At 31.9% G+C, this 17,477-nt stretch overlaps 2 protein-coding genes across 2 annotated transcripts; both read right to left on the bottom strand.

Moving 5' to 3' along the window:
* Nucleotides 1-1,687: 1,687 nt before the first annotated feature.
* On the bottom strand, nt 1,688-3,033 carry MAKR6 (membrane-associated kinase regulator). The gene is made up of 2 exons (XM_047310584.2): nt 2,361-3,033; nt 1,688-2,252 (listed from the first exon to the last, which is right to left on the bottom strand). The coding sequence occupies exons 1-2, from the start codon at nt 3,016-3,018 to the stop codon at nt 2,239-2,241; spliced, it is 672 nt and encodes a 223-aa protein (XP_047166540.2). The 5' UTR covers nt 3,019-3,033; the 3' UTR covers nt 1,688-2,238.
* Nucleotides 3,034-6,156: 3,123 nt separating this feature from the next.
* Nucleotides 6,157-14,370, bottom strand: LOC124835602 (uncharacterized). The gene is made up of 4 exons (XM_047310571.2): nt 14,065-14,370; nt 13,693-13,845; nt 7,997-8,062; nt 6,157-6,851 (listed from the first exon to the last, which is right to left on the bottom strand). Exons 1-4 carry the CDS (start codon nt 14,185-14,187, stop codon nt 6,183-6,185), a joined length of 1,011 nt encoding a protein of 336 aa, XP_047166527.1. The 5' UTR covers nt 14,188-14,370; the 3' UTR covers nt 6,157-6,182.
* Between the last annotated feature and the right edge of the window lie 3,107 nt (nt 14,371-17,477).

The raw sequence follows: 17,477 nt of genomic DNA, 5'->3' as shown, positions 1-17,477 counted from the left end.
TTCTCCCTACAAACTATCAATGTCAGAAGATATAATCCAATTTAAGGAATTTGTTTTCGTTTCTTGAGGCAAGATGTATTTAATCCATGCGAACAAAATTTGTTTTCTAACTTTTTGTTCCTTCAGGAATATTACTTTTAAAATTGTTATAGTTTAACAAAATTTCAAGTATTAATTTAAATAACTAATATGATAAAAATATTTTTATTAATTTAATTATTCTTTATTATAATATAAATTATATTAAAAAATATCTTTTTTTTAGAATAACATATAGATATTAAGAAAATAATTCATATGTAGAAATGTAACGTGATATTGGTTTTATATATATATATATATACAGGATTTGCTAACGCCTGTTTTTCTTTTAGTAGACAAAAATACCCTTATATATTACGGAGTCTAAGTTTTAAGGTTAATGGTATTTTAATAATTTTTATTCTCAAAACATAAAAAAAAATCCCATAAACCCTTACTCACCTCTCTCGTTGCTCTTAATCCTTTCTCTTTCATCTCTCTCACTCCAATATTTTTTCTGTCATGCCTACTGTAGCCCCAATTGAAAAAATTATAAAATGAAAACTCATTATAAAGTCATTTTTTGTAAGAAATTGTTTAACAACGAGTGTTTTTGATTTTTTCCAAGCCAATTACCAATTCCTTTGATGTCATGCTTGTCAAAATTAGATAAGACAAATTATAAAATAAAAACTCATTATAAAATCTTTTTTTATAAGAAATTATTTAACAACGAGTATTTTTGATTTTTTTCAGGTCAATTACCAATTCCTTTATGCTTGTGAAAATTGGATAAAATTATATAAGACCAAAATTATAAGATGAAAACTCATTATAAAATCATTTTTTTGTAAGATTGTTTAACGACAAATGTTTCTGATTTTTTCAATTGGGTGTTTTTTGTAAGATTGTTTAAAGCAAATGTTTCTGATTTTTTCAATTGGGGTGAGTAAGGGTTTGGGGGTTTCTCTTTTTTTTTAGTTTTAAAAATGAAAATTATTAAAATATCCTTAACCTTAATACTTAGAATCCATGATATATAAGGATATATATATATATATATATATATATATATATATATATATATATATATATATATATATATATATATATATATATATATATATATATATATATATATATATATACTCAAAACTACTCATCCATTGACATGTTTCCGTCATCATCTTGTAAAAAGAAATAACTCTAGGAAAAAATGAAAACCTTTTGGGTTGGTAGAGTTGAAAATAAACATGTAACAAACAATCTCGTACACCAATCAGGCAATTATTGATGTTTCAGAACAAGATAGATAGGAATATTCCTGCTGAATTTGACGCATTAGTTAAAAAATAATAATGGCATCTTGTGTTTCTAGGAACTTCTTGAAAATTAAGATTACTAATCGTTATCAAGGTTGTAGATTCCAACTACTGTAATTATGTAGCATCATGATAGCATTAGTGTTACGATCATATAAAACTTGATATGATAATTCCTATATTAAAAAATGATTTTAAATCTAGCCTAGAAAACTGAGAAACATCGTTAGGATAAATTTTAATATCATATTAGAAAGGGTTTTTAAGCCTAACTCAACTCCACAAAACTAACTTGTTATGTGAGGTTTGAACCCCACTTATATATATTATAATTTGACCATATCTCTAGTCGACTCGAGACTTTCAACATTATCTTTCAAAATGTATTTATACAATTATTTCAAGAACTTTTGCATCACTGAAATTGGGAAGCAGAATCTTATCTGTTGTAAAAGGTTCCTCAGTGGTAGTAACAAGATTAGAAAGAAAAATTGAGCAGTGTCTTTATTCTTTTTCCAAAAATTTGAGTGCAAAAAGCTTGACTAACAACATATAATAATTTTCCTGTGAACTTCCTATGCCATTTAAGCAGATGAGAGAATAGTGACAGGATGAGTGGCTGATGATAATTTGGCTTCATGCATATTCAGTTGACATGTGACTGTTATTCTTTCTTATCCCTATTTTTTAAAAAATGATTTGAATCCACTGGCATGTAATATTAGTGAAATATGGTTAAAACATCCACAAGAAGCGTCAAAGCTTTTAGCTACAACAATAAAGTGTCGTCTTTTTTTCCTCCTAGTATAAAAAGTTTTACAGTGACAGTGACAGTGGATTAAGTTTAATCCCTTTTCTTTGATCTTCATCTTCTCCTTTCCCTTTTGCAGCTCCCTTAACCAGTTCTCTCTGCCATAATCAAAGTATTAAAATGTTAGAACTTCAAAATCTAGAGAATGCTATGATGGGAACAGCTGTGTTCAATTGACATGTATAATATGTTGGACTTGCACTTACCATTACCAATGGATCTTTTGCAATGAAGAACGGCCTCATATATTGAGCTTTCAGAATCACAAGAGTATCGCCAATCATCAGCAGAAAGGGCTACACTAATTCGAGGGGATGTGTCTGAATAGTATCTCCTATTCTTCACAGACACACCTCTTTTAGCAGCAGTTTCAGTACTTGATTTGTGACCCCTCAGTCTTCTACACAGAGGCCTTAAGAAGTTCAGATACTTCTGAAAGACACTCCTTGATAATGTTCTGCACCCTTTTAAGGAAAGGCATCTAGAAGGGCATGTAGGAGCCTCACTCTTTGGTGCATGTGAAGATGAAACCGAGCTTGTGTTGGAATCAGAGAACTCATATTCTTCCAATTGCAGTGATTCAACAAAAAGGGGCATGAGGTAGCCATTGGAAAAAAGTTCATCTGCATGGACAAGAGTAAGAGGGGACTGTGAAATTGGGAAGTCAAATTTGGAGTCCTGTGAGTTCTTAAAGAATCTTTTGGAGGGTGGCTTTCTTGGGTCCATCTCAATGAAAGAAGCTTCATCAGATGCATCAAGGGAAGTCCTAAGAGAGCTTTCAAGGCTTTCTAGTGATGATGGCCTCAGGTTTACTAACCAACTGTATGAGAAGCTTTCAATAGAAAGAGACTGAGAAGTTTCCATGGCTATGGTATTGTGAAGGTATAGAAAGGATCTTGGAAAGAATTGACAATTTAAGTAAAAGGGGATACAAGGTAGGCTATTGCTAGCAGAAGCACTCACTCCTCTTGTGCAGCATATCTTTTGACTTATATGCATACACATACACACACACCCTTAATATATATCATCTCTGTCCAAGAATTAGTCATGTGGCTGTCTGGCAAGAGACAATGAGTTTTAATAATTGGAAATGAGAAAGGAAGAAAAAGAAACAGGAATATGAGCCCACCAATAGACCCATAATGTCTTGTTTCATCAGTTAGCCTCACCTTCTCTTTTTAATCATTTATTGCTTTCAAATTTTCATAAAGGAGGAGTTGGTTTGTTTCTAGACTTGCAGTCTAAATTGCAAATCACATTCTAGAAAATCCTTGAGGTTCATGCACATTAATATCCAAATGTTGTTACACTGGGAATTCAATCCACTAAAAAAGATGCAGAACAGTAAATTGAATAACAATTTTTTTACATCCTCCGCTGTTATGATAAATCAATGTTTTAAAACAATATGTGCAATGGTTGTTGATTGTACTAAGGTTTTCTACGTTTTTCCATTGTCTTCTTGTTCTGTGTAATAAAATTATTTGGATGGACATGACCACTTGAGAAAGGTGATTTCATCAGTGTGATATTACTTTCCAACTGCTGCACGCCTGCAACACCAGGCTAAACTCGAAACTATAAAATATTTCATCTTACAATATTTATTATGTGCATGCAACCTAAATGACATAGATATGTTGTATATTTTATTGGACCATCATGGATTATTATATACACGAGATACCCTAGGACAACATTATTGTTTCATGAAGAGAAAAAGCATCGTACCATAGTATTTTAGTGGTTTTTCAACTATGCACAATATTAGTCTTATTCAAGAAATTTAGAATAGAAAATACTGTAGTAAATATATCTATCAAGAGATTGTTCTCTAAGTTAGCCTTGCCACCAGCTACTGCTTTGGTAAATTATTACCTTGCACAACGAGTTTTCATCGATAATAACCAAAAGCTCTTTAAAAGGTGAGTGTCGGTAAACCTTTCTGTGTAAAAGCAAAATTTTGATTCTAAATCGTATCTTACTTTTCTTTGGGAAAGATCGTGATAAGAAAAAGAGACGACCAGGACAACTTATGAGAAATAGTTTATAAAAGTTGAAAAAGAATGCACACACGTATACATAATAAATTTATGGTAATATTGTAAGAAAAATAATAAATAAAATGAGTAATGCAAAAGAAAGAGGAAACGATTCAGTAACTTTTTTCTGAAAATTATAATGTGATTTTAGTTAATTTGCTCAATTTTTAACTGGTTACTTTTATATTTTAATTTTTTGAAAATTGAAGTTTCTTATTCTACATTAAAGGTGTGTTAGTAGTTAGTACACGTATGTCGGAGTGTTTATAATTTAAAGGTGAGCAAACCAAAACCACTTTAAATCTCAAGAACAAAAATATTCCTTCTATAGACGTTAATAATTGTCAATGTAGCAAAAGTACAATCGAGCTTAAATTAAAATGTTGTATTAAGATAACTTAAAACCAAATTGACGTGCACATAAGGACTATCATGCACTTTCTTCTTAAAGGAAGGCATATGCATATTACAGAGTGATAAATTACACGATAACATTCCCTATTGGCATATGCAGAATCATTTGCCATTCGATGAGTTCAACTCGAATTTGAATTCTTAAAGAGCAAAACTGATGAGGTTGTCGTGGGGTAAGGAAATTCAGGCTTTTTGATCCACTAGCTGCCTGAGTGGACCTGCACACAAATCTTCTGAGGCTTAAATGTGTAAGAAAGTAACGTCGTTTTCATAAAAAAAAAACGGGCAAACTGGTTGTGTAAACAATTCTATGAGATGCTAAAAAAGCAGACAAGGGTCCCATCAGCTGTCGGATAAAGTAAGCATCCGCAAAAGTTCATGGGACAAAAGTTACTGAGCCAGGATAGTAAGTGACTTGAAACCAATTGGTCCCCTCCCCTATGTCCCCATTTAAGACAATATGTATTTACTGGTAAATACAACATTCATTAATGCAGTCTAATTCTGAAAAGAATGTTGCACCATTCATGCAAGCAGGAAGGACCCAAAGAATTAAGTGGTTCTGATAAAAATTGACAGAATTTTTATCTACGAGAATATAGTTAGCTGCATTGCAGATAAATTTCACAAGGGAGCATCATGACAACCAGCTCAGCAGCAGGTAAAATGTGGCTATAGGCATTAGGCAAACCACATGCACTCATTCTATAACTATTTGTCATTAAGTGCCGTTCTGGGGCCAGCTTGTAAGGATGTTAAGACTGGGAGAGGCAACCAATAAATTATTGGATTCTGTATAGTTTAATAAAGCAAACTCTGCATATTGGATTCTCTATAACTTAATCAAGCATACTCTGCATTTCGTTTTCAGTCATCCTTAATTGTTCATCTTCCAGAGACTTCTGAAATATTTTATCTTGGAATTCCATCTGCAGTTGGCATTGAAAGTTGAAATTCTGAAGTTCTTGCATTTGGTGAAAGACTGTCAACCATCTTAATGTGATGCTTCACAAACGGGGTCCTGACAAACATTTATCAGCACTGACAATAATGAGAGGACTGTTCGCAACACACTCTCTAGCTCAAATCGAGAACTTTGAGCTTAAAAATGATACCATTAAGTCTCCTGAGAAACTCATTTGCAACATCTTTCTGACACTCCTTATCCTTAGTTGAATTTTTTCAAAATTACAAAATCAAGTAGAAACTCATTGAAAATATGGTGTTTTCTAGTAGATTTCAATCAATAGTAAAGAACGCGTTCATAAAGTATATTAGATAGTGTTTTGCTGACAGTTCTCCCGACAATAATCGTACTACTGATGTCAAGTGTCTAAATATTGACAAAAGTAGGACAACACAACCCCACCCGACCTACTCCTCCCCCTTCTGGTTTTAAACTTTTAACCCTTTAACCCTCCGAGTTTAACATTGAGAAGTGAAAAATTATATAAAATCTTGATCAAAGCATAATAAGTGCACCTTAATTTGTCTGACAGGGAGTGGAAAATAGACAGATTCGGAAGCAAGAATGCCAAAAAAGTAAGAAGAGAGTCAAAAACATATATTTTATTTCATGAGATCCAGAAATACAAAAGCATTCCACAAACTATGCAACAACATTGATGGCAAGAGGTTCCTAGACCGTACAAAGACAGTACCCATCACCATACCAAGAAATACAAGCGGTAGTATCCTCTGAATGTTAAAATGTGCCAAGGCAAAAGATACCGAACTAACTAATATTGCACTCCATACAGGCATGTATTTGGTTAAAGATGGGAGAAGGAAACCACGGAAGACAATCTCCTCCCATATTGGGGCACAAACTGAGACTACCACTGCATAGAGCGCCATTGCCACAGGATCTCGAGCAACAATGGATTGCTCTACACTTGAGATGGGAACTGGAGTATATTGAAGAACAGGCAACAAATTTAGGTTCATTTGTGATAGCTGATTGATAAGGGGGAACATAAGGCAGCCCAAACCGACATCAAACTGCCACTTCCCCTTCAGTTCAAATTTGAACCAATCAGATGAAAGAGGTTGAAACTTTGCAAGACAATGCCGAAGAATTGCTATCCCAACCACACCCTCGGCAACATCGGTCAAGAGGCTGTACAATGCTTGCCCTCTGTATGTGAGGGATTCCTTTCTAAACCCTGCTGTGTATGCTAAAAATGGAACTATCCAAGATCCTACAAACCAAAATGAGGCAATCCAGAGGAGCATAACCTGCAGAATCCAACTTAGTTTGCCTTTCTAGATGTAATGATAGTAAGAGCAAATCAAACCGACAATATAATTTCTGAATAAGTAAATATATGGCAATTTCATCCATTTACAAGTTCCTAATTGAAAAGAGTTATAACTCTTAAAGATATGATGTGATAACATTAAATAGAAAAATATGATATAAGTATATTACATCAATAAGAAAATATCTGCATATATTTCTTTTTATAAATTATTATTTTTATTTCTTATTATGATATGTCTTCTTCATTATAAATAAGAATACTCAAGTCATGCGTGTACGCTACATTCAGAATTCATCACATGCCTTCAATTTCTCCCTTTTCAACAATAACAAAAAAAATTATAATACTTTATTATAAAAGTCTATTTTTGAAATGAAATAAAAGTTTATTTCTGACCTAAAATTTAAGTTAGTTCAACACAGAGAATGGTATTTGCATACTATGAAAGGAGAATAAAAGAGATAGAAGTGATCATTTCATTGCTTGTTAGTCTCGTGATTGCAGAACATATTTTATATTTGGAACATGGAATAGAATCAGAATTGTATTGTAATGACAACAAAAACTTCTCTAACATCAAATGTTACGATTGCTAAATATAACTATTTTACAATTTTGCACTTGAACAAAAAGATTTCAATAAAAAAGAAGTTATTATTTTAGTTTTCCAAATTCAGATGGTCAAGTAGCAACGGATGAAAAGTTTTTATAATAATTTTTAAATATAAGTAGTTTATTAATTTTGCAGTCATTTTAATAGGGAGAGTGGGCAAACCAATAAATATCATTTTTAACCACATTATTATTTGCCAATCAAGTAATACCTTTTATCATTTTTGCATCAATGACATTGGGGTAAAGTTGTCAAGCATTAATTTTATTGCCGTATTGACAGCCAAGAATCCCCATTCAGTACAAAAGAATAGGAACAGGCATTCCTGGCAATGCAGAAGTAGGCCTGAATGGAATGGCCATTTCATGCCTTTTCATTTACTAAACATACAAATAGAGCTTCCTATGGTAAGAAGGCATGAAATCCTGGATCTAAAGTACAAAACATACTCAAAATATTGACAGCATTGATAATCGTATCAAAACGTTAGAAAGCATATACTTTACCTGGACAATAGTTTTTGCTGTCCAAGGAACTGTCCACGGTTTCACACTATGAATAACAGTTATGACCTGAAATGTTAAAAACACAGTACTATTACAATCTCTGAGACTCCCTAAAGATGTTTTAGTTCTCTGTGACAGATTTATACGAACACAATATTATTGATTAACACAAAATGAACTAATAGAGCTACTATAATCAAGAAACCTTAGAAAATACCCAGAGACCGAGCTTCTACGGGAAGATAGCCTCCCTACCCGCACTTCAATATAGTAATACTCACTTCCTTCCTCCCACTATTCAACCCTGCTCCCTACGAACCTACTATTCACTAACGAATCCCTCTTTCCTCACACTTCAACATGACTAACTCCCATCTCACTCAGTTCTTTTCCTTCTTCTGGAAGTGTATAACAACTTGTTTAAGGACAGATTGTAAAGATTTAAAAGCATATTGATGTTTAGACAGTTTGATAATGTTAGAAATTCTTTTGAGAATGATGTCATCAGATTCATTTTAACCAAAAACATATGAAGACATAATCTATACGACTCTAATTTATCTGGTCCTACACACTATTGCCAAATTTTTGTTTTAGAGATACTTCTAATTTTACTTCTGTTTATCTTCCTGTATGTGTTGTACGGATTATATAACTAACTGGTTCAGTTAGTTATTACAAACTTTGTTAAACGTCTATCTACTATTATATATAAAGGACTTTTGTAACAAAGAATAGACAAGTTTACAATCCCTGTACTCATTCAGTGTAGAATCAATAAATGATTTCTTTCCACTTTAGTATGGTATCAAGAGCCAATTGATCCATGGCTTCTGAAAATAAAACACCTATTGATCCTCCACCTCCTCCTCCACCACTGACAGATCAGCTTCATGCCATTGCATCTCATACATCGAATCATGTATGGCTTTACTTTCCTTGTTTCAACACAAGCTCAGTGACCTTTCCACATCAAATCATGAAGAAACTGGATGATAATTTTTTTTGCAATGGTGCCACCAGGTAGAACCAGTTATCCAAGCACACTGCTGACATCATTTCATCATTGCTGTGAAAATTCCTTCATGTTTTCTGATTGAGTAAGATTGCATTCTTAACCACTAAACCTTGACTATGTTGTTTTGGGAACAACAAGATCAATTACTCATAGCATGGCTTCGATCCTTGCTCTCCAACACTATTCTTTCTCACGTTCTTGGTTGTACTAACTCATGAAATTAGGTAGAAGATCCATGCATATTTGTATCATCAAACTGGTACAAAGGCATGCCAGCTGCATTCTGAGTTGTGCAATTCTTCTCTTGCCAATAAGACAGTTGATTTCTTTTGTGCATAAAGCCGTTTGTTAATTATCTTGCGCCCATTGGAGATCATGTCTTCCAAAGAACATCTTGATTCCATTCTTGAGGGATTAGCTTGAGTATGATTATGCTATCATCAGAGGCATACTTCTTGCCCTTGATCTACCTCAATGGATATGGAAGTATTGAAAAAAACAACACTGGTTTATCCTTTTACCTATCTGTCAACATTGATCAATTTTCACCATCATAATCATCCTCCAATGATCAACAGATGCAAATTGCTAGTGTTACCTCAAAATATACTAATTTTGTGGCAAACTGATCGTTCCAGTGGTTGAAGTCATGATGGTCAAGCCTCGATTCAATGCCAAGTATGTTTCAAGTTTGGTCATGCAATGCTTTCATGCGACAATTTATTCAATCCACAGTTTCAACCTCCTCAAGTCTCTCACACTTCTAGCATGCGCTGACCTCAAGGAAATTCACATTTCTCTTCTCATTGGACACAATCATCTCCTCAGTCTTTGCAACATCAATATCAACCTTCACAGTTTGCTACTTCACAGCTTGTTACCTGTCCCAAAGCGCCTCAAGCAATGTTAACCAATATGGATCAAGCCATTCCTTAGACATGGTTCCCTTGGTTTAGTGTTTCTTGTTACTGTGGCTCAAAATATTCAACAATTATCTCTTTCTGAAGGTATTGATCAGATCTTCATGGAATGGATAAAATTTCCTCATTCAGTTCTACTTTGCTTACATCTTTACATTATCCCAAAATGCATTTTATTCTTAACAAACTTTGACATGTTTCTTCCACTACAAAGAATCTTCTCAGTGTTAGTAAATTTGCTCAAGATAACAACGCTTACTTTGAGTATCATCCTAAACATTTCTATGTCAAATGTCAAGCATCCAATGAAAGTCTTCTACACAGAAAAGTTCGACTTTTCTATTAGTTTCCCAGCTTGTGTCTTGCCTCTTATATACACAAACCTTCTATTTTCCTACTCCTAGTTTAAAACTCTCACTATTTCTAATAATAATTTTGATTGTAATGCTCATACCTAGCATTTACAGTTAAGAAACACCAATTTCAATGCACTTTGTCTTGTTTTTCAATGTTGTATTATGCCTTTCAATATTAAAACTAGTTTGCCATTTTGTTTAGCTCATTGTGTGGGCAAAGCACATTGATCCCTTCTCATCATTCTCTCACTACTTATAATTCTCCTTTTGAATTATTTTTAGTGATTTGTGGGGGCTATACCTTCGTCAACCCTCTTGTTTCTTCCAATATTCCCATAGTCTAACCATTCCAAGCACCTATACCTAGCAGTGCAATTTTTCAGATCTCATTAGCTCCACCTTATCACATATAGCTAAGTCTACACCCACTAATCATCAACTCCATTGTCACTTTCTTCAACCACCAATTTCTCTTGATCTAATTTAGAACCTGGTCAATCACCAAGACCTTCAAGCATTCATCCAAATCAAACTAGATCCAAAACTGGTATTTTACAAACTCATTTCATCCTACCCTTCTTCTTGCCCACTTGGAACCTACTACAACCAGACAAGCTCTTTGTGATTCACAATGGTTTTCTGCTTTGAAGGATGAAATTTCTAACCCCTGGTCTCTTGTTTAACTGTTGCCTCACAGAACAGCTATAGGAGGCAAATGGATGTTTTGGATTAAGGCAAATCCTGGTGGTAATATTCAAAGGTATAAGGTAAGGCTTGTTGCAAAAGGCTTTTATCAATAGTCGGGTTTTGATTATACAGAAACTCTCTCCAGTTGTTAAACCACTTTTTATATGAATTGTTCTTACTCTTGCTCTTTCATGCAAATGCTATATCTTTCAATTAGATGTTCACAATGCTTCTCAATGGTTTTCTATATGAAGAAGTCTTTATGGCTCAACCACCTGGACTAGAAGCCATTGATTTTAAAGATAGCAAGTGTTATCCATCTTTGTTCATTCATAGTCAAGCATCCTGTGTTGTCTACTTACTGATATATGTTGATAACATCAATAAAGCAAGTAGTTCATCCTGTTTTTCTTCAACATATTATTAAGTAGTTGGATTCAATCTTTTCCCTTAATCAATCTTTTCATGGCATAGAAGTGTGACCTCAATCCGATGGATCCTTGCTTATGACCCGGTCTAAGTATTTTGAAGATTTGCTTGCCAAAACCAAAATGTTGGACACTTGATAATCATGTTTTTAACAATAATCATTGAACATATATTCTAGGTTTTTGGACTTTTACCGTCAAAATAGATTTTATTTTAGAGTTTTTATCTTTTATTTTATCATTGTTAATGAATTGAAACAATTTTGATGGTTTGTTGAAAGTGTGAAATAAAACATGTAAAAGTATATATTTGATAGGGTGATATCATAGAAGTTGCAAAGCTGAGAAAACCATCTTTTAAAAGCTAATTCTTTCAAAAATACCAATTCTCTTCATGTATAATCCCTTTGAGATTCCTCTGCCTTATCTTTTTGTTCTTTGTCCACTCTCATATGACTATGTATAAAGAATCTTTCTTTTCCCCTTCTAATTTCTAACAACATGGAGTGAAAGTTGAAAAAGGATGAACGAACAAGAGTTTGCTTCATGTTTGCTGCCATATTTATTACTCTCTTCAGATCTAGAAACCTACGTTACCATGGTTCAAGTTCTAAAACTAAGGAGCACCTACAGCATGAGAAAAACAACTTTTTCTTTGGTTAGTCAAGTGCCAATCTGACAAAAGAAGAGAACACGAATCAGCTCAGGTTCTTCAGATTGTCCAAAGGAATTAAATCAGAATGGCATGTCAAATTTGTCAAGATTGAAGGACAAGTCAGTAGGTGATTTGGTAAACATGTTCAATCAGTAGGTTAAAAGCAAATAATAGCAGCTTCTGCATCTTTTATCACTTTCGACATGGATTTTAGTTCTGACATGAGTACAAAACACCATTACAAACACGCAGTTACTGTTGGAACTTTTAACTTAAGAGTGACCGGATTACTGATTTCATTAGGTCAATTGAAGTAGCATACTCAACGCCTTTTGTGGGAGAAAATAATTAAAATGTAAGATAGCATATAGATCTTTGTCCAAGATTTTCACCCAACCATCTTGCAAGAAGTTATGAAATTGTGTTTTATAGATCAATAATAAGATTGTGTTTTATAAAAGTATTTATTTTACCCACTTGGTCACCGCTTACGATAATGCCACCATGAAATTTTGTTTCATGAAGCACATAACAGAAAGGGAAAAAAATGAAAAAAGAGTAAACCCCATTCTAGTTCTTCTACAACTTTGCAAAATGTAGTCCATTGTAGTCTTGCTCCCCAATTTAACTTTTACGATTGTTTTTCACAAAAAAAATAAAAAATAAATAAAAAAAAAAACATTAAGTGGATGTCATCTCGTAAAATCTGGGTCAAAGTTGAGAATTTTGTTTAGTTAGGAACTAAAGTGACTAATACACAATGACCAGAGAGGGAATTCACTTGAACAAACAATCTAACCATTTTTCTTTGTGGACCTAAACTGAGGGTATGATAATCTTAATAAAGTTAAATAAAAGTTAAATAGAGAACAGGTTGAAGGATAAAATAAGCCAAAAAAGGTTCACCAAAAAGACAATTATATAAGAATAGTATGACTGGACGAGAGAGAAATAGTTATAAATTATGATATGCAACCACAGATGCAGCTACAAAAGTGTAGTTTTGGAGGTCTCTGGAATAACAATTGAAACCACATCAACCTCATTAGTCTGAATTTTTTGTAATTATGTGATATTGAATTGTTTAAGAAAATACAGAGACTAACTCCATATAATGAAGATGGACCTCTAGAATTCTACGGGAGAAAAGACAGTGCTGCCATTCAAGAGAACTGAACCTTCCTCAAACCCACAGAAATTCCTACCTCCCTCACTTCCCCCTCTTCCCTTACACAGTCTTCAACTTTATGAGTTAGCTTTTCTAACCTTTTGACACGTAGGGAAGTTTTTTTACAGCCTAAACAAGTCACTCTTCTCTTCCCACTCACTTCTAACATGGTCTAACACAGGAATTCCTAACATAATCACAAAGGAGCCAGAACTACAATTTAAAACCATAATTCTAAAACAAAATAACATTTAAGAGGGCTTATCTTTCTTTAATCAGTGACAGCCTTCACAATATATTTAGACATTTTCATCCATTGAATGTAAATTAAACCCATGGGCTTGTGCATTTTAAAACAAGATGAACACAATCAAGAAATGCGCAACGCATAGAGTACTTAATAAACCAGCATTAACCAAGAATAGAAACTTCAAAATTCAAAACAGAACAAATGAAGTAAATACCGCACGAATAGCAGCAAACCAATCTTTTTTCAGGTCATTGGACTGGTCACCTTCACGCTTCACCAAATCTTCCGCCAATTTATCGTCCTTGAGCTCAGGAACATTAATTTCTGATGAAGTGTTTTCATGTTTAAAACACAAAAATCTCCATTTCTATAATGGACAAATGATTCAGATCAATAATAAAGAAGAGAAAACCAAACTATCTTCATACACCAACTGCGTATTTCATGCACCAACCCAATCATTTAATGAAATTCCTCAACAATAATTAATTGATTAAAAAAATCAATACCCAATTGACCCATTAGATTAAATATTAACAAAAATAATATTTTTAAGAAAAAAACTTCGTTCAAAAACCAAACTTACTTTTGTGGGAAAGGTGATAGATGATTGGGATGGAATAGGAGAGGAAGGTAGATAGAAAGGTGAAACCCTAGAGTTGTGGTGAAGGGGGAGAGAGAAGGGAAGGGAAGAAATGGTGGTGGACATTGATGGCAGTGCAACAACAGAGATTGATGAAGCGGGTTGATTGTTTCACTGTGCATCATATACGCAAAGATATGGCCATTGGATTGGAGCTTCCACCCCCACCAATGAAACCAACACACACTGTTCTAATAATATCATGTGTCAATAGCCTGAACCATGAATTAAACTTCTGGCCTTTTTCAAATTTTCAGACCCTTAAATTTAGTTAGTAGTAATAATAAATTAAAATTGATAATTATCACATAATCAGGGATGAAAACATGGGTTGTACAAGGCAGCATTTTGCTTCAGTTGTGTAAATAATATCCACATTTTATTAGGACGTGGCTGCCTTTGAAAGTAGGTTGATGTTAACATATTTTGTCCGTTTACCGTTTTTGTTACCTCTCTCTTTAGTGGCATTTGATGGCAATCCATATAATTTGCCATTCACTCTTTTTTCGTTACCTTTCTTCTTTGAGCAACTTTTTCTTTTTTGCATTTTAAGGAAATCTATATATTGTGGTGGGAGAGGTAGAGAGAAGAGATCTTGAAATTAATTAAGGAATATCAATGTTTATAAATTATACTTGGTTTTAATTATTACACTGGGTGAAACTGTCTTGATGTATTGGAATATAAAGTATATTTAAATTAAGACATATTTAATTAATTATCTTGAAACACTAAATTGAATTTTTTTTGTGGACAAAAATCACAGTAGTTTTAATCATGTGTATGTTTGTGAAAAACTACGTTATAAGGCTAGTCGCTTTCTCCAACTTCTCTTATTTATTTTCTTCTTGTTACTACTTTTTGTCCTGGCGTGTTTCTGTCTCAGTGGCAATTTTTTCCCTTTTCTCTAACATTTTCTTCTATTTTTCCTTTCTTTCACAAACAAATCTCATGGCAACGAGATTTATAATAAGTTACTTTTGCTCAATTTAATTGGAATTACAATTTAGATTAAGTTCACTTTTACTTTATAATATCTCTATCCTTTGTAATCTAACTCCTTTTTATATTAATTTACTTTTGTAAGTTTTATTAGTTAAGAATTTTTTTTTTACTAGTTTTCCTTTCTTATGTTTTGGTAATTTTATTTGGTTTGCATTGTCGTTGAATGCATTTTTATATTTTCATCTACTTTTAACTTTTGTTTTGACGCTAAGTAAATTTCATCCACATTTTTAAATTATATTATAGCCTTTTTAAATTTTAACCTTTTAAAGCTTTAACAGATAATAAATAAATAAAAAATAGAACAAAAGAAACAAAAGTTTATATTGGTTACCTTCCCTCTTCTTCCAATCAACTTGAGTTGGAAAGGAATTCATTATTAAAGTGTTGAATTATAAATTTACAAGATGTGTAATCTAAATCTCTAATTAAAACAATAATAACTTCTTATAATGAAGCTACACACCACACAAAGAACTTTATCTAGTATACACTAATAATCAGAATTTACAAGAAAAAAATAACTAATACACCAATGTAGATATTATATAAGAAATTAGAAACTATTACTTTTTTAATCATTTCCGCTTATCGTTAATATGCTTGAAATTTTGATTTCATTCGAATAATGTTCTGACTTTATAAAAATGTTTGAAAGTTGTTCTTTATTCACATATAAATGCTATTACAGTCTATTTCATGCTTGAACAAGAAATCAAACATATTTATATAGAAAAACATAATACTGACATTTTTTAACCGATTTGGTAATCAATTAAAACATAAACCTTTAATCTGCTGCATAAAAAGTTGTCTAAAATATTAAAAAAAAAACAGATAGATCGATAATTGACTATTTATGTGTGCGAGAAGTTTAGTAAAAGAAGGAAAAAACTTTTGAGTATTTGGGTAATGTTTACACAAAAAGAAGTTGAAAGGTTCAAATATTTTATCTTTAATTTTCATTTTCATTCATTGTTGATTGATGATTTAAGTAACGCATTGCATTGAAAGTCTGGATTAGTACATAGGATATTTGAGCTATGAAATACTATATTTAACTGATATATTATATTATTGGCCGGTTATTTTTTGCAATATTTCATTTATACTAATTTCAAACTAAATTTATAATCATATATGACTCTTAATATTCTGATTTTACTTAAAAATTGATAATTTTTTTTCATTTTTAATTTTATTTAACATGACATTTTGTTGCATTATATTACTATGATCACATATTATTTATCACTTATGTTTTCGTTCGAAGTGAAGATGAAGTAAAAAAAGGAATGAAAAAAAACTTTAAATAGAAAGAAAGAGAGTAAAAAGTGAAAAAATCATTCATGGAAAAATTATAGATTTGATTGATATAACCAAATAATAAAATAAAATAAACTAAGTAATAGAATAAATTATTAAAATAGTTTTAATTAAATTTAAAAGAAAGGAATATTATTTGAAATTAAAACTGTCTTATTTTTCATATTTTTAAGTTTTTCTATTAACTTTTTTGAAACAGACTTTAATTAATAAAATAAAAAATAAAATGCTGAAAAGTTAGAGCGTACACATGAAAAACAACAAATAAAAACATGATTCATGAGTTGATGCAAAATGATACAAAAATATTTGTGGTATTGATGTTTTCTTCTTCAAAAGTTAGTAGAAAAGAAAGAAAAGCATATTCAAACAAGTAGTTATAAGTTGAAAATGGATAAATGCAATAAATTTTGCAGTTTCTTTTAAAATTTGTTCATCCAAAATTGGAGTTAAAGCTCAATGGACGGTGGAATCTCTTAAATTCGATTATGACAGAAAACACATTCATCAGGAATAACTAACCATATATTTGGAACTCGTCATTCATCAATTTATGAATATAATTATCGCATGGCCAGAAAGCCATGATCTTTCTATTCAACAATAACATAATATTATATTTATAGGCTAAATTATTTTTTTAGATTTTTTTCTTATATTAAACATAATTTTAGTGTAATCATAATACTGTGAAGGATTAAGTTTGATCTCAATTTTATTTAGAATAAATAAGTAAATTTTATTCCTTCTATTAACATGTATTCATTCTCTCCTAAATTCTCTTATGTTTTGTTTGGATTGACAAAATTAATGCAGGTAAGATTTGGGAGGTAGTAATTTAGGGTGATCTGCAAATAAGGAAAAGAATGGTGGATAGTAAAATTTAAATCTTTTAATGAATTTGTATGTTATCTTTTCGTTATGATTTTAAAATATACTAATATATATTTATTCTGACGTTTTATAATATATTAAAATTTTCATATATAAAATGAATATTTTTGAAACTACTAGTAATTTAGTTT

Source organism: Vigna umbellata, chromosome 8, assembly GCF_029865625.1.
Source record: "Vigna umbellata cultivar VRB3 chromosome 8, Vumbellata_1.0, whole genome shotgun sequence".
NCBI classification, from domain to species: domain Eukaryota; kingdom Viridiplantae; phylum Streptophyta; class Magnoliopsida; order Fabales; family Fabaceae; genus Vigna; species Vigna umbellata.
The sequence above is the reverse complement of the archived record's forward strand: the minus strand, read 5'-3'. Positions and strand labels throughout refer to the sequence as shown.